At 39.9% G+C, this 27,137-nt stretch overlaps 1 protein-coding gene across 2 annotated transcripts in view; it reads right to left on the reverse strand.

The window, feature by feature from the left end:
* Nucleotides 1–290: 290 nt before the first annotated feature.
* Rorb (RAR related orphan receptor B) overlaps nucleotides 291–27,137 on the reverse strand; it is a 176,793-nt gene continuing 149,946 nt past the window's right edge. For both annotated transcript variants that reach the window (XM_021151635.2, XM_021151634.2), the window contains exons 6-10: nucleotides 25,976–26,108; nucleotides 23,082–23,189; nucleotides 20,911–21,021; nucleotides 18,012–18,124; nucleotides 291–3,999 (exon numbers count right to left, since the gene is read on the reverse strand). In XM_021151635.2, coding sequence (XP_021007294.1) covers nucleotides 3,844–3,999; nucleotides 18,012–18,124; nucleotides 20,911–21,021; nucleotides 23,082–23,189; nucleotides 25,976–26,108 — 621 coding nt within the window. In that variant the 3' untranslated portion in view covers nucleotides 291–3,843. The remainder of the gene's footprint in view (nucleotides 4,000–18,011; nucleotides 18,125–20,910; nucleotides 21,022–23,081; nucleotides 23,190–25,975; nucleotides 26,109–27,137) is intronic.

Here is a 27,137-nt window from a genome sequence, read left to right on the forward strand (position 1 = left end):
TCCTTAGGACCCATGTAATGGATTTTAGAATTTGAGCCCCCTTACACATAGTACTATGAAGAGGCAGTAAGACTTGGCCATCCATCTGCAAGGCTTTCTACAAATAGCTCAGCTTGTCGGCTGGGATGTAACCTGCTTGATTGATAAGGCAGCCATGATGTAAATGCACTGATGGCCCCTGATGCCTACCATTAATACTCAGTTGGATACAATTCAGAGTCTTCCAGCTGCTGCCAGGGGAATCTAATCGCCTAAGACCACAGTATTTTCTGCTTTTTACTTGGAGGTCCTTTAGCCCAGAGCCTTGAAGAAAGAAATAAAACAAAGAAAATGCAGAGTGTGTTTGGAAAGTCTATCCTGACCCTCAATGTACTATCAGGAAAAAAAGAGCCCCAGAAAAATGTGCCACAAAGATAGACCAATTCACAGACAATGTGGCTATTTGTAACTGCCAACCAAGATTTGAAATTATCATTTTCATTCAAGATTTGTCTTTCTTTCTACAGAGTACAGAGGCACAGCGTTTGTCTTGCTCAATAGCCTATCAGCTCTGGCCTCTGACCCTTAGGTCAGACCCTGTATTTCCTTTGCTAAGGATTTACACAGGAAGCCTGGATTAATTGGGAGATAAGTGGGGAGCAGTCTTGTTATCTTGTTCCTTGCTCACTCTAGAGAATGGAACCAATGTCTCTACTTGGGTAGAACTTCTAGGCAGGTTCAAAGAAGAAAAAGAAGTTCATTCATTTTTCTGCCTTAAGCCACTGTGGCCTCTCTGAAGCCTGTCAGGGAGGGTCTCTCACTGACCTGTTCAATTTATGGCATTTACATTTTGTTTTCAGTTTCCTTTTCTGACCCTCCCCCTTCTCGATGCACTTTTTAAAATTTAAATGTAGCATCCCTGAGCAGATTCAGTGCAACATCTGCATCAAGCAGTGATTGTCATCCTCGAGGTTTAAAGGAGACTTCAGAGCCCAGTTCCTTCTTCCAATGTTCACCTCATCCTAGCACATTCTGAACATTGGCCCATTCTCAGGAAAAGGAACAGCTTGCTGAGACTGTGTGTGGTAAAGAGAGTTTTTGTTGTTGTTTTGTTTTTGTTTTTTACTGAAATCTCATGTAGTCAACTGAGATGTTCAAAGGGCAGTGTTTAAAGGCTTTCTTACCATTAAAAACATGACTTCTCTTTAAAGGGAAAACTCGGCAACTGAAGCCAAAACTGGAGCTCTCTCCTCTGGGTGGAAAGTGGGCTGAGCCAGTACTAGTTACCACTGTTTGGTTCTGGTCCAGTTCTTAGCTCTGTTTCCTGTCCCTCTGCTTCAAAAGGTTTGTGCCATCCCAATGAAAGGCTAGGGCTAGTGGAAATGACACAATTTCAAAACCAGTATCTCCTGAGGCAAATGTGGGTAACAATCTCTTTCCTACACCACCCATGGGACAAGGGAGGAAAAAAATTCTCAGCTACTTCATCAATTGAGCCGATGTAAATCCTCCAAGGTAAACTGAAGGCAACAAATGATTCCCCTTTGCAGCCCCGTTGGATCTTCAGGCTGACAATGGGAAACACTGGGCCAACAGAACAATGAAAACAAAGTTTGACACAAGTTCAAAGCTCAAAGGGGAACATCAAGTAGACACAGTAAGCATTGCCTTATCACAAGCCAATCATAAAACATATATCGCATTTGGAAGCGGCTTGGTTTAATTGAGTGCCTTCCATTACCCTGTTTTCCTAGCAATCAGTAAAGTAATCTTTCCATTAGAAGGAAATATGACTCTTGGAATTAATTCTTTATACAAAGAGCTAGCAGGAGTGACATTTACACCAAAAAGAACTGAGTCCCTGTAGCAGCATAATAAGCAGTCTACAGCTGTCTTCTCAGAACCAAAGGTAATTTGGTTCAATGTAGTTAAATTAATTGAATATAACAGTGGTTGAAAAAGAGATTCATTATTTTAAAGTCTTTTTGTTTTCCCCCAATGGCTTGGAATTCATCAATCATGAGGTGAGAAAGGCCCCCGTTTTCTGAAAGGCAAGACTAAAACTACTGTGCTCTGATCATCCACTGGAGTTCTGAGGCATCCTGAAGATGACTCTCAATCCAGAACTTTGAGAGAGCATAAGGGACTAAAAATGACTCAAAAAAAAAAAAAAAAAAAAAAAAAAAAAAAAAAAAGAAAAGAAAAGAAAAAAGAAACAAAACAAAACAAAACAAACAAACCAACCCAGAAACCCAAAAAAACAAAAGACCCAAGTTTCTACAAAGTGGTGTGTGTGTGTCTGTGTCTGTGTGTGTATGTGTGTATGTGTGTGTGTGTGTGTGTGTGTCTGTGGGTGGCTGTGTCATCTGTGTGCATGTTCATGCATGTGTGTGGCTTAGACTAGTTCATACTAAAGACCTAGGCCTTCCAGGAACAGGGAGAACAAATAGCTTCTAGCTCATGCCTTTCTGGTGCTTAATTTTGTAGGAAAGTAGGTAAAGAACCTGTATAGGTTACCGTTCCATTCTATACATTTTAGTGGATAAAAAAATAACCGGTTTGAATAGAGGATGTCATTTAAAACTGTGTAGGATAGAATTTTGGCATTGGGAAATATTAGTCCCATAGACAAAAGATTTATTTTTTCTAATCTGAATTTTTTCTATATTTTATAATATAGCATTTTGAAGTTGAAAAAACAGGCTCCTGCCTGTTTTCTCATTTCTAACAGATTACCATGAGTATAATTTAGTGAATTTACTTCTTAACTTTGTATGCTCTATTTCTCTTTGTTCGTTGGGAAAACGGTTAGAAAATATCTACACAAAATGGGTGCAAGGAACTTGTTTTATACTTCTAGTCAAATATTTCTAAAAACGTTAATGGTGGTGATAATCTATAGACTGAATTTTTTTGTTGTCTTGGAGAAATTATAACCACAAAAGTGAAGTTTCATTCAGAATTGGATTCCAAATCCAATGTGGGGGAACGTCAATATTTTGTAATATGGTAATAAATAGACAATATCATCATCTGGTCTATAAAACAGGAAAGTGGCTTTAAATCCTTTTGGCCTCCCCTCTCCCCAGTATGTGCCATCTTGATGGGGATTTGAAGTAATTGATAGAAATGGAGCTTTTGAAAGAACAATTACGTGTTACCCCGATTCTTTTACAGATTTCCTTCTGCATGGGTCCTATCAGGTTGTTATGGATGGATGAAAACTCTGGCTGGAAATGAAAACCCTGATTGTCTAACATAAAAGTAACATATAACAGCAAATCACATGAAAGCCTGACTGAACCTCCATTGCTAGTGGGCATGGTATTTTAAGCCACAGTGCATGGATACGTAATAGTCATATATAATACTCTTACATATTATATATTCATTACATACATGCACAGTACTTTCCAAGACAGTTACGAATTTGCACATGCATCAACTATCTAAAAACATAGAAATAGGTAAGTCCAGTAAGTGGAATCTTCTTAAATTAGAGTCGAACAATCAACGGGGAGAGTAATCATGGAAAGTACGGCTCTGTTTGTGTATATATCTACAATAAAATTCTATAAACAGTTGTCTCCAAAACATACCCGAATAAAATTAAAAAAGATAACACCCAGTGTCCTATATTTGTATATTTATGGTCATTTCAAAAACAAACAACAAACGAACAAACAAAAGAGCCCCACTCAGGTGCATATTTACATTCTTCAAACTGTAGCGGTGAAAAATATTTCTATTAAGTGCAGGACATTCCTAATGTTGCAGTAGTGACATTTTCCTTAAGTCCCCATGAACACATTGCTTTTGTCTTAACGGCGATGCATTCCATGACTCTGAGAGTTCTCGTCCCCTTCATTTGCAGACCGCAGCACAGTCAGGATTAAAGAGCTCCTTGTACAATGGAGGAAACAGTGTATTCACTATGTCTGGATGAGACTGCTTAAATACTTGCAGCTTCTCCCCATGCAAGTTGCAGACTGCTGTGATAGTTGGTATCTTGGCTATTAACTGCAGAACACAGAGACAGAGGGAGACAAAGAGGGAAGCTCGTTAGTGGACTGTCTTGTGAATTAGTGTCTTTTTGGGGATCCAGATAAAGGCAAATGGCTTTGGAAAAAGATGTTCAGAGAGAATGAAGGCTCACTTTCAGCTTCCCTTGAAAAGAAAACAAAAACATATTTCTCATCCTATGGTCTAAAAGAAAAAAAAAGAAGAGAAAGCAAGCAAGCAAGGAGGTCTAAGACTCCTGGTTCATTGTTCTGAAATAAAATATGCAAAGGAGGCATTCTTGTTTCATGCTGGTGATTGGGTGCTAAGCAGGCAAGTACTATGAACCGAATCCTGCTTCCTAAGAGTCAAAGACAGTGTTGACAGTGTGACTCAAGGCACTGTCTTAGTCTTTTCATTTGTAAAATGGGCTTGTTAATCCTAGCTCTCTCTTTGAGTTATGTGGACTGAGTAATTGATACGAATGTGTTCAGAAATCTGCAGCTATGAAACATAATTGTTAGCTAATAGTCTTATTATCCTTCATTTCCTGCAGACTTCCAGGACATGAATATTAGGGCTTTTTGGTTTTTGTTTTTTTAAACCTTTGGAGGATGATAATATTAGGAAAGTAAAAGCAAGTTCTAAGAGCTCATGACACAAAGGCAAAAGAGACTACCTGTGGGATGGATGGGATGTGGGAGGCATGGGAGCCAGGGAGAGAGGAGCAGGGGAAAGAGAGAGGGCAGTGGGCATGAATATGCATGACATGCATACCACATATGTAAAAGGTATCACAATGACATCTATCATTTGTTCACTAATTAAAAACTCTGGGGAGTGACCCATGATTATCACAATACTTGGAAGCCCAACTCACTCAGTCTACCTGCACCTTCCTAATTCGTTTTTACTCTGATGCAGAAAGTGAGGCCACTGGCTTTGAACCTGCACCTTTCTAATTCTTTTTTACTCTGATGCAGAAAGTGAGGCCACTGGCTTTGAACTTCTTTCACAAACAAGTGATTACTAGACTTTCATTAGGTCATCTCTATCTTCCTCCTCCTCTCCTTCTTCCTCCTCCTTCATCTTTTTATGCTAAAGATGGAACCAGATCCTTGTGAATGCCAGGCAGGTGCTCTACCATAGAGCTACACCTACACCTACATCACACACACACACACACACACACACACACACACACACACACACACACACATGCACGCGCGACCTCAAATATATGTATACATTTATGTCACAGTGTAATTCTTTAAGTTAAAAGAGAACAATGTTTGACAATAATTTAAATGCTCCCTGTTTTGCTACGTGCTCTAAAGGCTTTAGGAGGGGAACATTTCTGATGTTAAACATGTTTACAACCATCCTTTAGTATCAAATTAGCTTAAACAAATGTTCATAGGCCAGTATTACTTGCAGGATTGAGATAGATTCTCCTGCAGGGGACATTCTTACTAAAGGTAAACGTAGTCGTTCACACAGCTGATTAAGGTTTACTGTGAAGTGTCCATGATAAAACTCAGTTAAGCAAACTTGTTTGGTGACCTGGCTGTGCCCTATGTTCCCCACTCACTAGTAAGAATACATCTCAGCCTTTGAAGGGAAACAGCAAACAGATTATTACCTTATGATTTTTCAAAATCCCTTTAACAACTAATTATTCTGTAACCATGCCATAAGAAATGTAAAGCCAGCATTAGGAGTTGAGCTACTGACACAACTAAAGGGATCTAGATACAGCCCAATGATGTGGGGTCTTCAAACCTTCAAAGACTTTTGAGGTGTCTGGCTCTGCAACCTAGCCTTCTCTGCTGCTGAGGAAAATCTGGGAAAGAAAACAGGTAGAGTCTTTCCTGTAGTGTGTGTCAGACTTCAGACTGAGAATTAAGACTTTATCTTCAACATTATGAACCATATTCCTTTCATTCAAGGGACTTGACAACAGTTGGCTGCAAGTTTATTTGATATCGAGACTCTACTGGACACCAGGATGCACAAAGCTATTATTGATCATGCCCATAGTGTATTACTAAGACAACTAGGGATTAAGTCATCACACTGACTAATGCAGAGAGAAGCTGTGGTGAGAGTGGTGGTAGCTGAGGAGCGACAAGCCTTTCCTAAGAATGGGACATCAAATCTGAGCAGGGGAGGACTGATGCAAACTGGGCAGGCACTTGGAAAGGGAAACCTAACATGCCCAGGATCTTTGGCGAAGATACTGGTCACGTAGAGTTCTGAAGGCATCACAGACTTACTGGGGCATGGATTGGGGGTTGACGATGATGGAGAGTGTGCACAGCCAGAATCTGGCAGCTCTTATGGTACATGTCACAGCCTTCAGCTTTAAACAGGAACAAAGATGATCAGCATACCTGTCTGAGAGACTCACTCTGAATCTGGGGTAGAAAAGTGTGTTTTGTATATTTTTATACGTAAACAGTTTATAAGTGTCCACTTAACTGGAGTCCCTTGGGAAATTATTGAAGCTTTCTTAACCAGCTGCCTCACACAGAAGGAAACTACAACAATTTAGAAACACTTCTTGCACATTACAGTGCTCCCTGAAATAGCTATTGAATGCGGAGGAGCTCTGAAAGCCTTCTCTAATCATCTGCTGTTGAATTGATGATCTGCGTTGCCGCTGGAACTTCCAGATGCAACTGTGAAATGACTGCCAATCTTTAGCGTGATAAGAATCACTGGAGTGCTCCTTCAAAGTGCGGATTACCAGGAACCTCTCCCAGGGATTCAGTTCCAGTATGTCAGACTCCACGCTTGAAGTAAACGTCCCCAGTGAACACTAGTGTCATGAGCCAGTGGAATAGGCTCTGAGAAACAGTGCCTTGGAGACTCAGGCTTTGTGAAGAAAAAAAAATACTAAACTAAAAACTTTAAAAATTGACAAGTAAATTCTGTATTCTATTTGAATCAGTTCTGTTTCTTGAGTGTCAAGTAGGTTCTTCCAGGTGGCAAAGACATTTCATGTGTATAGAGGGAAGGCTGTATATGTTCATTATATGATGAAGGATGTTAGAAGTTCTTGGTGATACACAGGCATGACATAGTGAAAATTGTGGATTCAGGGCTTTGGAATCAGCTTGTCTCTATTTGGACTCTAGTTCTGCCACTCATACTAACACAGTCTTGGATTTAACTCAGCTTCCATATCAGTCAAATGCTGTGTGAGGGTTTCTTTGCTATGAGAAACACCATGACCAAAAGCAACTTGGAAAGGAAAGGGTTTACTTCAGCTTACAGTTTTTTAGTCCATGTTTGAGGGAAGCCAGACGAGGATCTCAGGACAAAAACCTAGAGGCAGGAACTGAAGCAGAAGCCAAGGAGGAGTGCGACTCACTTGCTTCTCATGGCTTGCTCATCCTGCTTTCTTATGCCATCCAGGACCACCCACCCCTTGTCAGATGAGCCCACCCACATCAGACATCAATCAAGAAAATGTTCCACAGACTTGATCACAGGCCAATCTGGTGGGGACATTTTCTCAATTGAGGTTCCCTCTCTTTCAAAATGACTCTAGTCTGTGTCAAGTTGACATAAAAACTAGCCAGCACAGATGGTGACTATAACATTTCCTGCTTCAGAGGGAGACTGGGAGGATTTAATGAGTCAATACACATGGTTTTATAGTGTGGCCTGCCGTCTGCTGACGACACACACGATAGCTATTGTATTAGTTAGTTTCTAGTCACTGCAACCAAAATACCAAAGAACACCGTCATGTGCAGGATTCGTATTTTGGGTCACAGTTTCAGAAGTGTCAGCTCATCATGGCACGGAGGGAGTGTTGGGACAGAGGAAATTTTTATCAAGGCAGGCAGGAAACAGAGGTGGGGTGTGTGTGCAAATATTAGAATGTGGCTGACTTTGATTTACTTTGACTATACCCTCAGCTCCTGTGACCCTTAATATTTCAGGTTCCCTGTGGAGGTTTGAATGGGAATGGCTCCCAAAGACTCAGACATTTGAATGCTTGGTTTCTAGTTGATAGAACTGTTTGGGGAGGGATTAGGAGGTCTGACCTTTGGGGGAGTGAGCTTTGTGATTTCAAAAGCCCATGCCAAACCAGACCCTACTCCCTCTGCCCCCAACTTTTGGATATGGATATAAGATCTCAGCTATTGCTCCAGAACCATGCCTGTCTATCTGCAGCCAAACTAACTCCTTGCCATTATGGTCATGGACTTGTGCCCTCAAATAAATGTTTTCTTTTATAAATTGTCTTGGTCATAGTGTCTGTTAATAGCAATAGAAAGTAACCAAGACATCACTAGCACATTCAGGATGGGTATTTCTTGCTTACTTAGACATCTCTAGATGTGCCCTCATAGACATAGTCAAGTAGACAATGAATGTTGAGCTGTGATGCTTCCAACTCACATATTGCTTCTTTCAAAGAGTGAAGGGGGGGTGGGGAGGGGTAAAGGCCTCGCTTTGCAAAAGATGTAAGCAGCAGAGATCCAATTTAGTCTTTAACCAAGCTCCAAAATCTGAGCCTGAGCACACTGTATGTTATTTCATGGGAAAATTAGTCATTTGCTTTTTATTAGAACAGGGATCTAAAATCATGATGAACTTTTGTTTTCTTGTGGCAATAAAGTTGCTTATCAAGCTGGGCGTGGTGGTGCACGCCTTTAATCCCAGCACTCTGGAGGCAGAGGCAGGTGGATTTCTGAGTTCAAGGCCAGCCTGGTCTACAGAGTGAATTCCAGGACAGCCAGGGCTATACAGAGAAGCCCTGTCTNAAAAAAAAAAAAAAAAAAAAAAAAAAAAAAAAAGTTGCTTATCGACTGCTCAGAGACTAGACTCCCATTAGACTCCCATGCTATGGTTCTTCAGACATTTCCTACTTCTGCTATGAGCAGAGTATATAGGAAATTAAAAGCACAAGTCCAGGACCAAACCCTTGGTGTTTACTCACTTGACTAGAGGCAGGGAACTAGAGTCTGGTTTTGGAAAGTGAATGTGGACTTCTTGACTTTCTTCTACTAACTCAGGTCTTAGCAGAGCCTGACTCCTATCAGGTTCTGCCTCTTCTATGGGATTTAAGTCCATTTTATATTGTTTATCTGTAGAATGGGCTGAGTAGCTAACAGACACTGTTAGCAACAACACCGACAAAAGGATAGAAAGCCTCATTAAACTGTGTTGTCTGGGAGAAGACTGGCTGAGACATCCCGTCAGCTGTGGGAATGTAAGGGCTGGTGGGGCTCCACCACTCTATAGTCAGGCAAGGCCAGGAGGCCATATAGACACAGTGCAAACACTTGGCAGAGCCCAGAAGGGCCCAGTGGAGAAAGCAGCATGCAGTCACTTATTGCTCATTAATATCATGTACTGCAGTTGGGGGACCCACATTTCAAAGGGAGCTCAGAGCAGCCTCAGCAGCAGTTAATGGTCCAACAACTTTTTAAACAGCTGGGGATGTTTAAAAGAAGCACTCGGAGATAGAGGGGGTAGTCAACTTGAAATCATCATGAAATTCCTTCACATCCAAATAATCTCCATCACAGAACTAGACAGGCAGAAGATCTATAAAAGGGCATCTCACATTCTTTTCTTCTTCTTAATGGAAAGTGTTTCTTATAAGAAGGAAGCTTTAGCTTATGTCTACTGGGGTCTACAAGAAGAAATTGCTACTTGACCAGAGACAACATTCCTATGGTTCTCTCTAGAGAGTGGTCTTTTGACAGAATTCACATTTTTAAAACTGATACAACTGGTGTTAGGGAAATGGGACAATCAGAAAGCAAAAGAAGCCATCAGGATGTTGTTGTTCATCCTCACAAAGAAAGCCAACAATAGTTTGATTAAAGTGGAAGATGGATGGAAGAGGCTGAATACATCCATCTCACCTGTCCTTGTTCACATTGTGTGTGTGTGTGTGTGTGACCAGACCTCGGTATTTGGATTAAAATAATATTGAACTTGAGACTCCTTTCCAGGTCATAAACTCTTTCCATCTTCTCCTCTGCCTATTCTTGACATCCATTTTTGTGGCACATGTTCTTTCTACCTGGCCATTGGTGGTAACAGTAGAAGTGGGCATTTGTCTAAGCTGAGCCTGGGATTTGGAATCAGACAGATAGCCTCAAGGTACTTTCTAAATGTAGCCAAGACTCCAAGGAACTTAAAGAGCTAAGTGCTGGTTGTATAACCCCATGAGGACTGGGAAGCAGAGAACATTGGTATTCAGAGAGGGGGAGGGGGAGGGGGAGACAGGGAGATGAAGACAGACACAGAGAGACTCAGAGACACAGAGAGAAACAGAGGGACATAGAGAGTGATACAGAAAAATAGAGAGACAGAGAGAAAGCCACACAGAGAGAAATTAACTAGACACTACAAGATGGATAAATGTAAAGTGGCAAAAATCTTAAAGCTTCCCAATTCTAGTATCTTCATGAGTGGCAACTGCTATTTTTCTTTTTAAAACTTTAGATTTGATCAGACGTTTTTACTGCTTAATATCCTTTCATTTATTTTTTTTTAGCTCAGTTAAACTTGACTCATGTTATGTGTAACTGAAGAACCCCATTGAATACACCAACCTGCAACCTGAGGGTTGAAGGGTAATATACTGAATTCTCTCCTGTTTTAATGCTTAACCTGGAATTTTGTGATATTGGTCTTACAGTATGTGTTGGTCCATTGTAAGCAGCTAAACAGACAGACATAATCTGTTCTCTTAAGGAGTTCCTGGAAGAAACTGCCATGCACTCTTCCCCCTTGCTCTTCTGGCTCTTGTATTCATAACTAATACAGGTTGAAATGGCAAACCATCCCAGGAGAGAGCTATGTTCTGTGAATTTAGATTTGAAATTTAAAATTGGGAGACTCAGTTAATACATTTTATATAATTCTGCCTGTTCTTGCATTATTCTCCTATGTATTTACAGATGTGTAGGTGCCTAAGGGGAGCTTCAGGGATGTCCCAGATGTGGTTATAAGGGTATGTTACATTGTGATATTCATTAGGCTCTTAAGGATTTGTAAAACAAAATACAGACATTTAAGATTACAGAACAAATTCCTACCCAAGTAGAAAAGAGAACAGTGAGACAGAGGACACAACCCACACCATCGGAGCAAGACAACCTTATTTTCTGATAGGCCTGACTGCTTATTTCAGATGAAATGGACCCCTATCCTCTAGTTACCCAAGTAGGAATTCTCTGAGCACCCTCAGACCACACTAAAAGGCATATGCACATGCGGCCCCAACCTTCCATTATTAACCAGAGTAATGACTATTTCTGACCCCATGGAGAACACAAGGAAAAGTAGTGTGTGGGTGGCTTTCTAGTTCCCCTGGCTTCTTCAGTGTTTGATGAATGGACACTATGGGCCAACAGTTGTTTCTTCTAGTTTCATTTCACAGTGGGGCTGCTGATGACTGGTTCTCATGGGTAGATACATGGGCACTTGGACAAGAGTGGCCAGGGATGATGTAAGTAACCTTTCAAACACTAGCATGTAAACTAGGGTTAAATCTTCCATCTTTAATGCTTTTCCTTAGTAACTTAGGTTCTTATGTTCAAGAAACAGTTATTTTATTCATGCTACAAATAGCCAAAGGGATCACAAAGTTAGTGATTCTGTTGGTTTCCAAAGCTCAGTCAGTCTAATGCAGGATTCTTGGGAAGGTAGAAGCCTTTAGAGGGATTGGGGGTGTCTCTGAGTTTATTAATCATTTAGGGATGGGCATTCACAAATTAATTGTTTAAGTGCTGATAGTGGGTTAGGTTTAAATTCCAACTCTCTTGCTCACACACTGGCTCATTTTAGGAGAGGTTTTGATTGCTTGGGTTTTCAGTTTATCCTTTTGTAAAGTAAGATAATGAGATCTTAGCTTTAAAATCTCAAAGTCAACCTATCTGGATCTATCAGTACAGTGTTACACACAATGCATTCTCTGTCTCTCTGAATTATTCATTGCTTTGACTGCTCATGTAATATCCATCTTCATTGCTTTGCATTATAATCAGAGCAGTACTTTTTATGATCCACATTATGTGTCATTATATCTCAGATACACATATATTGCATACTTGATCTGTAATAAAGATTTGTGACGTAAAGAAAACCACCATGACTTAGGAATACTCTTTCCATGTGAGAATTTTTTCTGCAATGGAAGGCGGTGGCTGTGCTATTGTGTGGATAGGGCCAGCATTACTTCCTGCAAGGTTAGGGCTCCATACTGTAGTGTTTCAGCTGGAAGGGGAAAGTCATGCTCAGCTCTCTCACTTAGGTAAGAGGTTATGTTCAAAGAGAAGGAGATGACAGACTGTGGCTTGGCTGGGCAGAAGGCATAAACTTCAGAGTCTAAATTAACAATGTTTAATGGAAACTTAATAGAGAAATTGATAATTCTTGTACTTCTCATTTTAACTTAGGGTGAGAACATAACTACAGGCATTTGTACTCGGAGAATTACTTGGAAAAAATAAACATATAACAAAGGCTATCTCGTGATTTAATAACACAGTAGGCACAGAGGAGAAGGCCTATATCAGACGTGCCTCCAGCAGTGGGCCAGACCCAGAGGCTTTCTGAAGAGGAGGAGTGGAAAATGGACTTAAGGACAAGATTGAGTGAGACACCCAGTTCTGGGCTTTGTCCTCGACTGTGAATATAGTGTTACTGCATAATCTACCTTGGACCGGCCCGGTCCCCCTTCTTCTCTGCCTCTGCCCCTATGGTCAGAGCAACAAGAAGGGAAGACACTTAGTGACTTATAGTGAAGGATGACAAGCCAGAGGTCTCAAATGACAGCTGTCTTTACAGTTCAGACATTTACTACTGATCTCCTTTCATCTTCTCTGCCTCAACAGTAGTCCTCCACTGGACCCTGACCCTCATAGATCTTCTCCTAGGAAGCAAGCCCTTCTGAGTCAGGTCAGGCCTCCCTACATCAGGACCTGAAACTGGCCTGGAAAGCTGATAGAAAGGCTGACCCTTGGACACACATACCATCATCACCGCATGCTGTAAGCTTTGGTTTAAAAGACCACTCCAGACAACATAGTTTTGGTACATATTATAAGTTTGAGTCTGCAAGATGTGGCAAAACCCTTCCTTTTCTCTTCATCTTGACAGTGGAAAACATCTAAGGAGTCTTTAAAATAACCACACCAGACTGAGCAGTGGAGGGCAAAAAGAATGTCTGGAAGAACCTTTGTTTTTTTCGTTGGGACATCAAAGGATGTTATACTGAAGAGATCTTAAAGACCAGGCAGTCCAGCCTACTCGTTTCCCAGACAAGAGAAGTGAAGCCAAGAAACAGATGGGCTGCCTCCTCTAGTCATATGGGGCTTAAAAATATATATCTCTATTTTTCATGAGTTTTCATGAAAGTGACCAGTGTTATCTCATTTCCTGTCTTCTCAAATTCAGGATCCTACCCAATCTATTATTTATAGTGTGAATAAGCCCTCTACTTTCCTACCTCTATAATGCTCATTCTCCATTTTCCCATCATCCACTTCCATCTTGTGAAAAGTTTCCACTCTTCAGTGATTACCTCAAACATATCATTTCTTTTTAAATTATTTTTTATTAGATATTTCTTATATACATTTCAAATGCTATCCCGAAAGTTCCCTATATCCTCCCTCAGCCCTGCTCCCCTACCCATCCACTCTCTCTTCTTGGCCCTGGTATTCCCCTGTACTGGGGCATATAAAGTTTGCAATACCAAGGGGCCTCTCTTCCCAGTGATGGTCAACTAGGCCATCTTCTGCTACATAAAACATATCATTTCTTATATAGACATTACCCTACTGAGGTAAAATTCCTTCTGCCAATACCAATCCTATTCCAATAATCAGTAGTTTACATATACCCTTTTATAAACTAGATGGAATACTTATAAATTATCTCTTAGTCCTGTAAGTACCCAAGACTTTGCTGACCATTTCAGTCCTGTTATATAGTGTGATTGGGGTTCTCTGCTAACACATCTTATAGCTGGGATAGTTTATTAAAATATGGTATGTATTAATATGCTTATGAGGAGAGGAAAATCTATTCTCTAACATATTTTGCCTTTAATATATTTCTAAATGGCAGAAAACCCGATTAATATATAAATACTGAAGGTTTCTAATTAATGGGTACAGATACCCAAATACTCAAACCCTTATTAGATTGAAATTTGGCCTAAAGTATAAAGTATTGTTCCCTTTAATGTCAAGGTGTGTTGAAAGTGTATTGGAGTTCATTCTTTCAGGAGGAAGTTCAACAACTGTATGGATTCTGTGCCTTGATCTTGTTATTGTCTATACTTATTCAGGGTCAGTTGGGCAACTGATAGAAATGTTTTTTTTTAATTGTTATACAGAGGCTGACTGATTCCATATTTAACCTAAGTCTGTGCCCTAGAATACAACATTTGTGGTTTGTATGCTCATCCTTAGAAATAGTTTTAGATTTTTTCCATGGGTTTTATAAAGAATAAATGTTGAGAATGGCCATTGTCTCATGATGTAGGAAGGAAATTTTTATAAAGATAAGGCAGGTCTACAATGAGTGGAGTGGTTTTAAACTTAGTGAAAAGAATTCCTTTGGAAGAGTTCTGTTGGCAGGTGCTGGTTTTCCTTGGATCTTAAATGTTCTCCAAAGGTGCATAAGTTAAATGCTTGTACTCAAGCTGCCAGTGGTGTTGTTGGGAGGAAGTGAGAGCTTTAGCAAATGGGGCATAGAAAAAGAAAGTTAGGTGACTGAGGCCACACATTCTGGGTGATATTTGGAGTGTTCCCACTTCTTATCTTGTTCTTGGTCTGGCCACCATGACATGAGCAAGTTCATTCAATCATATGTTCTTGCTTTGGTGTTCTGTCTCTCCAGTGTCCATGGTATTAACAATGAAGTGAACATGGCCTTCAACCTCTAGAACCAGGAACCCAAACAAACCACCTCTTCTTGGAAGTTGTTAGTGCCAGGACTTTATCATAGAGACGGTAAGCTGACTCACATACTGTCTCAAAGATGGATAGTACCCATGTCTCAAAAAGTGACTAGATGGATTCACTCCTACCCCCTTGCACTTGACAATGGATCTGAAACTCAGACAAATGAAGTTATGTATATGAATTTACTGGAGACAAATGGGAATCTATTCTTCACTGAGATTTGGTCTTTCCATATTGGCATACAGTATATAATTAATGTGTTGGCTATTGTAAAGAACAATCTAAATAAGAACCCAGCATCTACATATGAACTCTGGATATATGTCATCACCTGGCTCCAGGGAATGGTTCATAAGAAATAATTCTTGTCTAGAGTTCTCCCTGGGTCCAATCTTCTAAAAATAGTTTTTGTTGTTGTTAAGAAGAATAGAATTGTGTATTTTTATCTTGCTAAAGCTAAGAAAGCAGGTTTAAGCTAATCCATAGAATCAATGTTGTGATTGCTTTCTTGCCATCAAGTATATTAAATTTGTCAATTTCTGACTCTTTTCTAAAGCCATAAGTAGTTCAAATCATGACCTAGAGGCCAGGATATAGAAACCATAGTAAACATGTAACTGCAAACAATTAACCTCCTTAGAGGAGCCATAAGCTTAATCTTATAACACATCAGTTCAGAAATATGGTATTTTCACCTTTCTTGTGTAGATGTTGGGAGCATGGTTTGGAACAAACAACTTTCCCAAGCAGAATAGCAAGACATTTTGTTTAACTCTGTTTTAAGACCACAGGTTTACAAGGTAAATGTAGAGACCAAACTTTTAAGAGATCTAAAATACAAGCAAGAAAAATTTCTAGGGAGAAGAGAAAAGGGATGGAGTAGATATGGTCAAAGTACATTATATATTTGTATGAAAGTTTCCCTATAAAACCTAGTATGATATACTATGAATAATGCACCAATAGAAAAGGAAAAATCCACTTTATCGATTTACTGGATATATTTATACCTATGAGCTAATGAATTATAGGTTTATATGTAGATATTCATATTACTGCCATTTCTGCCCAGAGAGGCTGTTGGTTCAAGCTTTACTCTTGACTAGATGAAAACTGAGGCACAGAGAGCAAGTGTCTTACCCTTGGGAGAAGTTCTGTCAAAGGGAGCTATCACTGTAAAATGGTGTGGAAATGTTCTTCCTGGTGATGTGTTAATTTTAACAAACTTTATCATAATGAAGCAGCATATTTAACTCATGAGTTTTTTTTTTTATAGCAGTTCTCAGTATGTGCAAAGTAAAATCTGATGGTGTCTCCAAATAGTCTTTACCTCCCCCACTTTTAAAATAAAGAATTTCAAGAGCAGAGTGGGAAGTCTTAATGATAAAAATATAAAGAGTAGGATTTCTATTATCTTTAACCAAGAATAAGTTGAATTTCCCAGTTTCTTACCTTCTGAAGATTTTAGTTCTTAAAAAACCAAAATTACGTTAAAATTTAAAATAATGTTTATTCTCTAAAAAATTCTAGTACTTGAGAAATCAGTTTAAGATCTAAAATAATGTTGAATGTCAACCACCGATAATTAATTACTTTTCTTCTTTCTGTGATCCCTTTACTTTGGTAAACAATTTGTACTCTATACTAATCTATTGTGTAACAGTTTCCTCTGAATTGAAACATTCCATACTGAAAGGAAGTTCTTTAAATAGGGAGGTAAACAACTCAATAGCTCCAGGAAGTCCCTGAAATTGACCAGATTCCCTAAGCCCCTCCCTGCCAGAGTAAGTAATAAAAGCAGAGTCACTCTGAAACTGTCAGAGCTAACCTGCAAAAACTATGAAGAGTCATGCTGCAAAGAAGACTCTTATACCAGGCCAGCTGCCTGGGAGAAGCTGAAACCTGTAGAGCTGTCTGGAGGAGGTTTAGACCATAGTTGCTTGGACAGAACACCCTCTACCCTGTGAGCTGCCTGCAGGGTACACAGTATGCTCCAGCTTTACAGCTTTTGTGATCTGTCATCCAAGCTGGAGTGGGCCTTGGTGATGTAGATGTCTTTGAATCTTTTCTGTTCCCATAAGTAACTTTCCCCCATATTCCTATAAGTAATTCCAAGAAAACTCTGTGTTCACTGAGTTGGAGTCCGGTAGCATGAGTGGTCTGGTATGGGTTTTCTTTCTGAATTTATTAGACGTGCGTGTTGCATTTCCCCAGGAAAAGTTGTCACACAGCATCACCTTAAAATCCATCATTCTTAATTAAGATAAACCAAGAAAGAGATGTCATGTTGCATGCATTTACCCCTGGTAAGTCCACATGTTGAAATAACCCCAGGGCAAGACCTATATGAAGAGATCAGAGTGGAAAGGAAATTAAGAGGTCATCAGGCTAATCTTTCTTCTCGAGTAGAACCTTTAAGACACATCTAAGAGGTAACCAGATAGTGACAAGAACCTGGCAGTGGCAAGCTACTTCACATGGCAGCCCACTCCTGTGTTCGGAGAGTCACACCCAGCATTCGATGCTCCTTTCTAACTTAATAAAAATCTAAGTGTTTTTAACCTTGGCTCAGACTTGACTTTATAGGGGTGTAGCCTTCTCCTTGCTTGCAGATGAATTTGAAGACGTGTTGCCCTTCTTAAGGTGGCTGTTCCTCTGATGACACTGACATACCCAAGATTCCTTTGTTTTGTTTCCCTGTGTCTTGGTCTCTGATCTGTCAGTATGGTCCTTCTCCAGGAAAGCAATCCTCCCCAGCCAGGCAATGATGGTATACACCTGTAACCTTGGTATTAAGTAAGCTGAAGTGAAGAGTGCTGGGAACTATGAGTTCAAGGTCAGCCTGGGGTACATAACCAGGCCCTGTCTAGTAACCAACCAACCAACCAACCAAACAAACAAACAACCAAAATACAAAACAACTCCTCAAACAAAGTAACTCTTTTCTCAATGTCTCAAAATTTACCAATCTCCCATTGAAAAAGCATGTGTCTACATTTATGCAGCCTATGCTGCTGAGACATTCACCCTGTTCATGCAGGGCTCCTTTGGGGACAGCAGGTCTGTGACTTGAAGACTTACCTTTGCCAGGGTCTCATCATCCAGGTGGTTCTTCTGAATCACATGTTGAAGTGCAAAATAAATTTTTTCCTGAAGCTTCTGGACTTTTCTTGGTTCGATCAGCCAGGCTCGGTCTGACAAGGGGAAAAGCCAAAGAATAAGGAAAGGGCACATAAACTTTGCTTCATTTACCTACATATATAAACACTGAGTTTCAGGCCATCTCAAATTGTGTAGCTCTAAGTTGCTTTTGAGGCTGTTTAGTTTTATTTGAAACAGGAATAACTTGTAAATAGTGAGGTGAGCCTGACCACACGTGGTGTAAGGATACAGAGAAGCCATTTGGTTCCAACAAACTCCTTCCTTGCCTAGTGTTGGTGACTGTTTCAATGTCTCTTCCTTCCTCCCAACAGATGCTTAGATATTCTTTCAAAGCAGAAATAATTTTGAAACCATAAAGGAATACTGTTAATAATCATAGTCCTTTTCCTTAGCATGAGTTATTCATTCATCAGATATAAAGCTGATGCCATGCTATAATTTATAGAACACACACATCAATTTCAGAAACAAACATCTGAGTTTTATTTTCCTGTATCGAATTAAGTGATAGGTTATCCCCTTTCCTTTTCTTGCTCTGTACTCTTCCTTTCCCTAATGCTCTTGTGTGCTCTCTCTCTGTTTCTTTGTCTCTCTGTCTCTCTGTCTTTCCTCCACTCCTTTCTTTGTCTTTTTTTTTCTGATTAGATTTATACACCATGGTGACAAAATGTGCTCAAGTGTTATTTCCTTAGTTTGATCAAGAGATGCTGGGAGTCTCCAAATGCTGAACAAATACTCATGGAAAAGCACTTGGCTGTGATCCTCCTAAACATAGTTCAGGTCAGGTGAGAAACTTGACTCGGTAATCCTAGACAAGGCAAGGACAAGTCAAGCCAAGAGTTAAGCAAACCCTTACGTAAGTGAGCACAAAGGACTTCAGTGACAATTGTCAATCAGAATAAATTAAGTTTCCTTTCCCTTCCCTAAACTATTTGGGAGTAAATAGACAGTAGCTATTAAGTCAAAAGTCTGGGGAAAAGTGGGATCTGACTTGAGAGGACACAGATCGATCTTCCGTATTGTATAAGCACGGCACAATGCCAGGATGACAAAATAGGGCACTTGATATCGTGAAGCCTTGGAGTGTGGGTTGACTACCAGGGCTGAAAGATTCCCCACTAGGTGGAGAGTAAGACAAACAGAATGCTTCTAAACTCTTCAGAGAATGAGAAGGATGGCCTCACTAGTTTTAAAAAGAGCCTGAACAGCTCAGTTGATTTTTAACTCAGGGAGAACAGCTTCACCTCCTGGGATGGTCATTTCCATGGCTTTTTCTAGCTGAAGATGGCATGTCTTCAGCATTTGCTGCTAGGATATTACTGATTTCCACAAACATGCACAAAGAGGAAAGGGAGTCTCTGTAAGGCTCTTTCTTAGAGTCAGCAGGAACCAGACTGGGGCTGTCTTCTGCTTCCATAGAATCCATCTTCCATGGAGCAGAGCTCAGGGTAGAGAATTAAGTGCCATGAGAATATAGGAAGGCATTATTTGGTATATAGTTGCTAGTAAAAAAGGACTTTTGACACCTTTCCTATCTGTGTTTGTGCTTCTGGGCCTTTCTGTTCTGATGAAAAGGGTCAAATGAAAACCAGAAACAAAAAAATTGAAGACTTGGCTAAACTATCAGTGATCATACCGTGAGTAAGATAGCCTTTGCATAAGAATGTGCAGAGGCACTTATTTTTGACTATAGCTAGGATGACATGTCAAAGATATGATAAAATTCAAACTATGATATCATTTGAAATGTAAACAAATAAAATGATTAATTAAAAAGAACCCTAAAACTGTGTTAAAACATTTTCTTCCAGCATTACAGAAAAACACTAGGGTGTAAGTAAAGAGATTTAATCTCAGAGAGAAATGGATTATGGAAGGAATTAAGCTGAGAAATGGAAAGGGGTTCATTTTTCACTCAAGAGAGCTGACAATGAGCAGTGATGCTATGTATGTAACAGACAGCTGTTTGCGTGACTGGTCAAAGAGGGAACACATATTTATTATCACAGTGTTTTCATTATATTGTTATGATTATCTATTACTAAGCTATTTACTGCTGCACTTCAAACTGGCACTTTAAAGTCCCTCTGTTGCTACACTTTAAGTCATTCCCTAAATGTCACATTTTACCTTTGGAAAACAGTTTAGTAATTTACTGCATTTTAGAGTTAGAGACGATGTTAGCCCAGACCCCTTCCAGAGTCCATTGTCTTATTTTATCAGTGAGGGAATTTCAGCCTTGGAGTTACACAGATCCATGTCTGAGATTCATCCTCTTCATCAGGCAAGTCCCACCCCCACAGCTAGCCTTCCACTTGGAAACACTTAATACTGCTAAGGATAGAGGCAATCCATTTGTTTCAAAAGATGATTGCAATGCATCATGGGTAGAACAGTTTTTTAAAAAATGTAATTAAAGTTCCTATACTTGGTCTTTCATTTAGGCATTTTCTGTAAGTTTCACTCTATTAGACTCTACATTAAAAAATTATTTCCTTTATTCTTAAACCAGAAATAGAACCCAGCTGCTCAGTTGACCCACTATTCATTTTTTATTATTTGTTGAGGAATAATTTTGCTTACCTGAATCTGGGTTGATCCCTGCCACATGTGACATTCTTGTGTTAGGAAGAAAATTGGCCATTAATCAATGTGAAGCTACTTGCCTTTGCATTGTCCAAAAATATCAAACAATTGCTAGAGAAAATGCGGTCCCTTTAAAGTTATTTCTCGAACGCATTGGTTTGGGAAGGTGCAATTGATGTTAAAGATAGTGAAGCAGGTTTGAAAAGAAGGCAAGGGGCCGGCGCCTTCCTACCTGGGGATATCAGAACAGCAGAGGAGAACAGAGCAATCTCCTCCTCAGTCAGCTGCAAGGAACACAGATTCTTCGCAAAGTCAAATGCTTCATTCACTAGGTCATCCGAACCTAAAAGGAAGAAGAAATCTTAAACAGAAATACTTCAACTTGGAATGGTGCACAGCTAGAAATACCTCATTATCAAGTATGTAGTCAGGGGTTTGCATATTAGAAACCTAGACCGGACATTTTCAGACCCCTGTCACATGAAGTGATTTGATGTTCAGTGGAGAATGAAGAAATTGGGTCACGTCTTTGCCAGGGAGCTGAAGATCATCTTAGCAACAATGGGGTACACTACTGGCTAGTGTGGATTCCATGTGACCTCAGCTGGGAACACATAACCTCAGTCCTACAAGTCTGAAAATATTTTTACCTAAAAATTGTAAGTAAACTGGATTTGGGGGCACATGTGTAGGATGCCAGCCCTCAGGAGAATGAGGCAGGAGGATTGCAAGTTTGAGGTCAGCCTGGAGACATGGTGAGACTTTGTCTCACTCCTATAAAGTCTAAACCTACATGACTGTCTAGACATGAGCTGAACAAAGACAACAATAGATATGCCAAAGTGGATGAAGGAAAGACTGTGACACCTCAGCAAAGGGATAGAAACAACTAAGAGATTCTGAAAGTGGGAGAAATAGTCTTCCCTAGGAATTGGTAAAATACCAAATGGCCAGCCCTGAAAACAGACATACAAGTAACATGACACTGATGGAGCTCGTTATAGATAGAAATATTTATGTATGTACTTCTACATATATGCTTGTAATACAATTAATAAAAATGTTAGGAATTTGAAAGAGAGCAAAGAGGGGCATATGGGAGAGTTTGGAGGGAGGAAAGGGAAGAGAAAAAAATGGAATCATTATGAGCTCAAAAAAAAAAAAAGAAATGAAATAGGAAAAAAATTGAAGTGATTGGGGAATCCTTTAGACTAAATCTACAGCTTTTACAGAAAACCTAGAGCATTCAACGCCGGGGCTCAGGGAGTGTTACTGTAGTGGCACTAAGACCTGGCAGCATGAGGTATCCAGGAGCTTCAAACTGAGACTTCTTACATAATGCTAATGAGCTTCATTAATTTTGTGCTCCACACCTCCCCCCTAAATTAGACTGATTTTTCATTGTCTAATTAAATGGCTCACAGGTCAGTTTCTTAGTCGTCGTGAATTTTGGCAAAATAGCACTGTATCTCTGCGCCAATCTCTGTAAATGTTTATTTGATGAAGCTGGAAATATCCTGAAGCTACTTGCCAAGAAGGCTTTTCCTTCTTTCTTGAAAATCTAGCCTCAAGAAGGGCATGGATGCATATCAGCTGCAGAAAGGGAATGTTGCCAGCCCATTGGGCTTGCTGTTGGCTGCCATATCAGCTAACAGCACAAGGGGTGAAAGGGCAGTGGCTTCTTTGGTGTCCATGGGCAGCTATGGAACAAGTGGCCCTATCGTTTGTTCAGACCTTTCCTGGCACCAGCCCATCTTTGCTAGTGTTCTCATCCATGCCTCATCCTGAAGACTGGATGTGAGGATACTCAGCACCTCCAAAGACTGATCCTGCTTTTGTGACTCAGAAGAATGGTTTAGGGGCCACTCTGACCAGGTCAGTACCAACTCTGTCTGTGCTCCCAGAAACTCACAGTCTTCTGGATAAGAAACAAGAACAGCAACAGTCTCTCGTGGTAATTACACATGGTTATTGCTTTTTATCTTGACCAGTGATTACAAATTTACTTAAGAAACTTACGGGCCACTCCTATAGACCAACAATGGTCTGCACAATGTGCTCCATAGAGCAGTTAAGCAGCAGCTAGAAACATGGTAGTCATACAAAGAGTGATCTAGAGTGGACCTAGTTCATTTAGCATCACACTTTGCTTATTTCCATAAGGCCAGAGTTGTGCCAGTTTTCATAGGGCTCATGGTTCTCTCCTTTCCTGATCAGGATCTGTAATTACAGGAACTGGAGAGCTGGGTAGAATACTGGACACTCACCTGGTCCAATGCCAATCGAATAATGAGACCCTAGCTTCTACCAAAGAATCAAGGCATATCATTTGCTATTTCAGTGTAAGTATATAGAAGGTGAAGACACTTAGTAAAATTGTGTTGTCATCCAAGGGAAACTTACCTAAGGCTTTGAACATTTGCATTCCTCCATATTTTCCTTCAAACAGAACAGTGTTGTTTAATGGGTTGAAGGCACGACACATTCTCACTAAAACCACTTCCAAGCAACCTATGAGATAAAATAATTAAAAATGTACATATGAATGTCATATATACAACAATAAAGTGGTCCTTAGTGCGCATTATACAGAGTTAAATGAATTATAATGTACATGCATGTTCCATATATCCAACAATAAAGTAGTCTTTAGTGGATAGTATAAAGAGATAAAAATTAAAAATGTACATGTGTATGTCATTTATGCAACAATAAAGTGGTCCTTAGTATGTATTATACAGTTAAAAGAATTAAAAGTGTATATATCATATATCCAGCAATAAAGTGCATATGAGGCAGGAAACATTTTACAATTTTACTGTTTTGATATACCATCTCCCTATGCAGCCCATGCCAGCTTTATATTCCAGATCCTTCTGCCCCAGCCCCAAAGTTCTGAGATGTGTCATCAACCTAGGACATTTCAGGAGAGTCCTTCTTCAAAATTAATCATCTTAGGGGTGCAGAGAGATGGTGCAGCTGTTGAGAGTATGTGCTGCTGTTAGGTTCCCAGCACCATATTAGGAAACTCAAACTCCAGGAGATCCTGTACTCTCTTCCGAAGGTACTACTACACAGGTGAAAAATTATTACACAGAGTAATAATTTTAGAAATCAAGATCTTTTGATACTTTGATAAAGAAATAAAAAGAATATATTTCAAAGCTGGATAAAATGGAAGACAATATTTCCTTCCTTTTTGTTTGCCTTTTGACAAATTTTAAATTTCACTCCAGCTTATGAACTTTTAAAGTTGATAAGTGGTCCAGGAAGTGTCAGCCACATCTAGTCTATGAGCTTCGGTATAAAAAGGGTTACTTCTGGAAAGGTTCACCTTTGAATTTTTGCCACATGAAACAGCAGTAATACATGTTTGGAGTAATTTCACTCAGTCTGACATTGTGTAGGACCAAGGAAAGTTGGCAGCACAGAGTGGATGCTTAATAACATGTAGTGAATGAATTAGTCTATTGCCTTTGTTTGTCCTCTCTGCACTATAGAAGACAGATTCCTGGGCTCCTACACTCAGTATCATAGCTGCTGCTGCTGGTAATGACCATTTCAAGTGAATTTCACATAGATTCATGTAAACAGAAATTAAGGAGGCTTTAAGGTGCTAAGTTCCTTTATACTGAAGACACCATTTGTATAGGAGGCAGGATATGTATGATCATGTAATTCAATGGCACCAAATACCACTCACGGATTGGGAATATATGAATCTCAGAAATGCACTGAACTGGGTTCCCCTCTAAAGGGACTGAATTCCATACTTTGCGATGATGGGTGCATCTCTGAACTGTTAAAAAGTTCCTTTCCTGTGTTTGCTACAATTCCTAGTTTGCGGTTCTAGTCCCATTCTTTATTTTAAAGGTTAGAACACTGACTTCTTAAGGTGTTTGTTCAAGGCCATACTTCAAACAGGTCAGGTGTTATTTTTTTGATAAGAGTCACAAAAATGTCACCTATTCCATATGCTTCCAAAACCTTACTGTAGAAGCCATGCCTAGTACACTTGACCCTGGGTATGCTTTCATGATAGCATTAATTGGTAGAGAATGGTATAGATAACCTAACGTGACTTCTTAGGGTATGTCAGAAGATTATGAGAACTCCGGCTGTGTGGTTTTGGAATTCTGGATTCTGGAGACCAGTGACTATACTGTCTGGAAGTCCAGGTCATCTGTGGAGCCATTTTTCTTACAGGGACAGCAACTGAAGCCCCAACACAGAGCCTTTGCTGATGCCACCCTTTCACCAGCAGATTGTTGTCCGGGTGAGCAATAAAATGGATTCTCCTGTCCTGATGGGAATTTTCTCAGTGCACACTAAGAAAATAAGCATAGTAGGGAGAAACCATCCTTCTGAGCACTACAAACTGTAGCCTTGAGCACAAAATAAATAAATGATTATTTAACCAAATTTTAGGATGGTTAGATAACCGATAACATTGGAATCAGTGCTTGAGTCAGAGTTTTTGCCCATTTCTATCATTGGTTAAAGAATCAACATCATGCTACCATAACAACTCTAAGTGGCCAATGTTCAAATGGCAGCTTTATCATGGTTTGTGATATTGAACACAACCTTTTACTCTCGTTGTTTCAAGTTTGAAATGATACCAATCTCATAAGAATAAATGAAACATCACGTGTACATGTGGAGATATGTACGAGGGAAAAGGATGTTATTTTCAGTGTGAATGAGTCCAGGAAGATGAACCCAAAAGCTACTGGGTTCCAATTTTCTTTTCAAAAGGATCCAAGAAAGACACAAGTACTTTTTTTTTTTGCTAAGGCAACAATAACTTCAGTATTTCCTGTGTGTTAAAGAGAACATCAGAGAAGAAGGAAGGATCCCAACACAGAGGAGTTTCTTCCAGTAGATCCAGGCTGCAGGCTATTCTCATTAAAATGATTGGAAGTGACCACAGAGGCCCAGCTCAGCCAGTTTGGATGTTTTTGTTCTCTTGCAGGAGCAAGAAGCTGGTTTTAGCGCCAGCTCAGCAATTCAGCCACCTTGACATGCTAATTACTTTCACTGCCTGTCAAGCTGGGCATCTCAGCCCCCGCAATTAATAGCTCTACTTTTCAATAAGCAAAATTGTATTTGACTTCAAAGGGGTATATGAATGGATATCAGGGCATTTTTATTACTGAGTTTCCTGAGGGAGTTAGGTGACTGTGTGGGTGGCAAAAAAGACCTACCTGTGGAAGCAGGGTTTTCTAGGGCCCTCGGAGTGCTGAGGGCCAAACAGTCCCTGTCTGAAATAGGCCCTCACAAGTCAGAAGGCTCACCTGACTTCAGAAGTAAGATCTGATCATTCTGACACAGCTCCATGAAGCCTGTTATCCGCTTGGCGAACTCCACCACGTACTGGATAGCATGGGTGATCTGGATGGCACACTGCTGCCATAGAGCCTCCCTGGACTGAAGCAGAGAGGACACAGCCCTTGAATTGACCACCTTCCAAGGAGATGAGGAAATATGCATGCCTCGCCCCACCTGTCACTGCCACCCAAGGTGGGAAGTGATTTTTTTTTTCTTTTTGGATTACGTGAATTCTATTGTTTTCAACTATCAAAGTACCATAGCTAAACAAGGAGAAACGATGTTTATAGAATGCAAACTAAATATTTTTCTTTACTACTTTTCTCCATTTCTTACTGCAACAAACTCAATCTTAGTTCGATAGCTAAAAACAAAACCCATGTTCAGGAAGAGTAAGTGATTCTATCCTAGCATCCACCATAATACTGTCTTTGTGGGAACCTGGTGGATACTGAAGATAATATTTTTATGTTGTGTTCTTTTCCCAGAATTTAAGAAAAAAATCCTGATATTTTGGTTGTCTATTATTTTATGGGGGAGGGGAGAGTTTCACTAAGTAGTCCAGGCTGGCCTAGAACAAAATGCAGAGCTTAAGGGGGGCGGGGCTCAGCTTCAGAAGGTCCTTCTCTGTCCTCTGAGTGCCAGAATTGTAGGCAGAAGCCACCAAACTTGAGTTATAAATTGTTTTGTTTGTTTGTTTTGTTTTTGTATAAAAGAAATTCCATAGGAAAGATGAGTTCAAGTCAAGTCACTCAATAAGTAATAGAGACCCTCAAATATATTTTAATACTTGAGTTATTTTCTTTGAACTAAGAAACTAAATCTATGTGACTGTGAAGTGTGCTTTTTGTGGATCTTCTTATGTCTGTTTTCATAATTATGTAAAAGTAGCAAGAATTAGATCAGCATGTTGTCTAAATCATATGTTTTGATAAACACATTTATTTTACTAAATTTCCACCAACTGGTAGATCTTGTGGTTGCCAATCTCTGTCTTGAAATCAAATAACATGAATTCTGAGCCTCCAGGAGCAACTCCATCCCTTAAACATGTCTAGTGTACTCAGAGAAACAGGATTATTACTGATGGCATGGGGTGAACAACTCTTTTGTAGCGCTATTTTCCAA

This window comes from Mus caroli, chromosome 19 (assembly GCF_900094665.2).
Source record: "Mus caroli chromosome 19, CAROLI_EIJ_v1.1, whole genome shotgun sequence".
NCBI classification, from domain to species: Eukaryota; Metazoa; Chordata; class Mammalia; order Rodentia; family Muridae; genus Mus; species Mus caroli.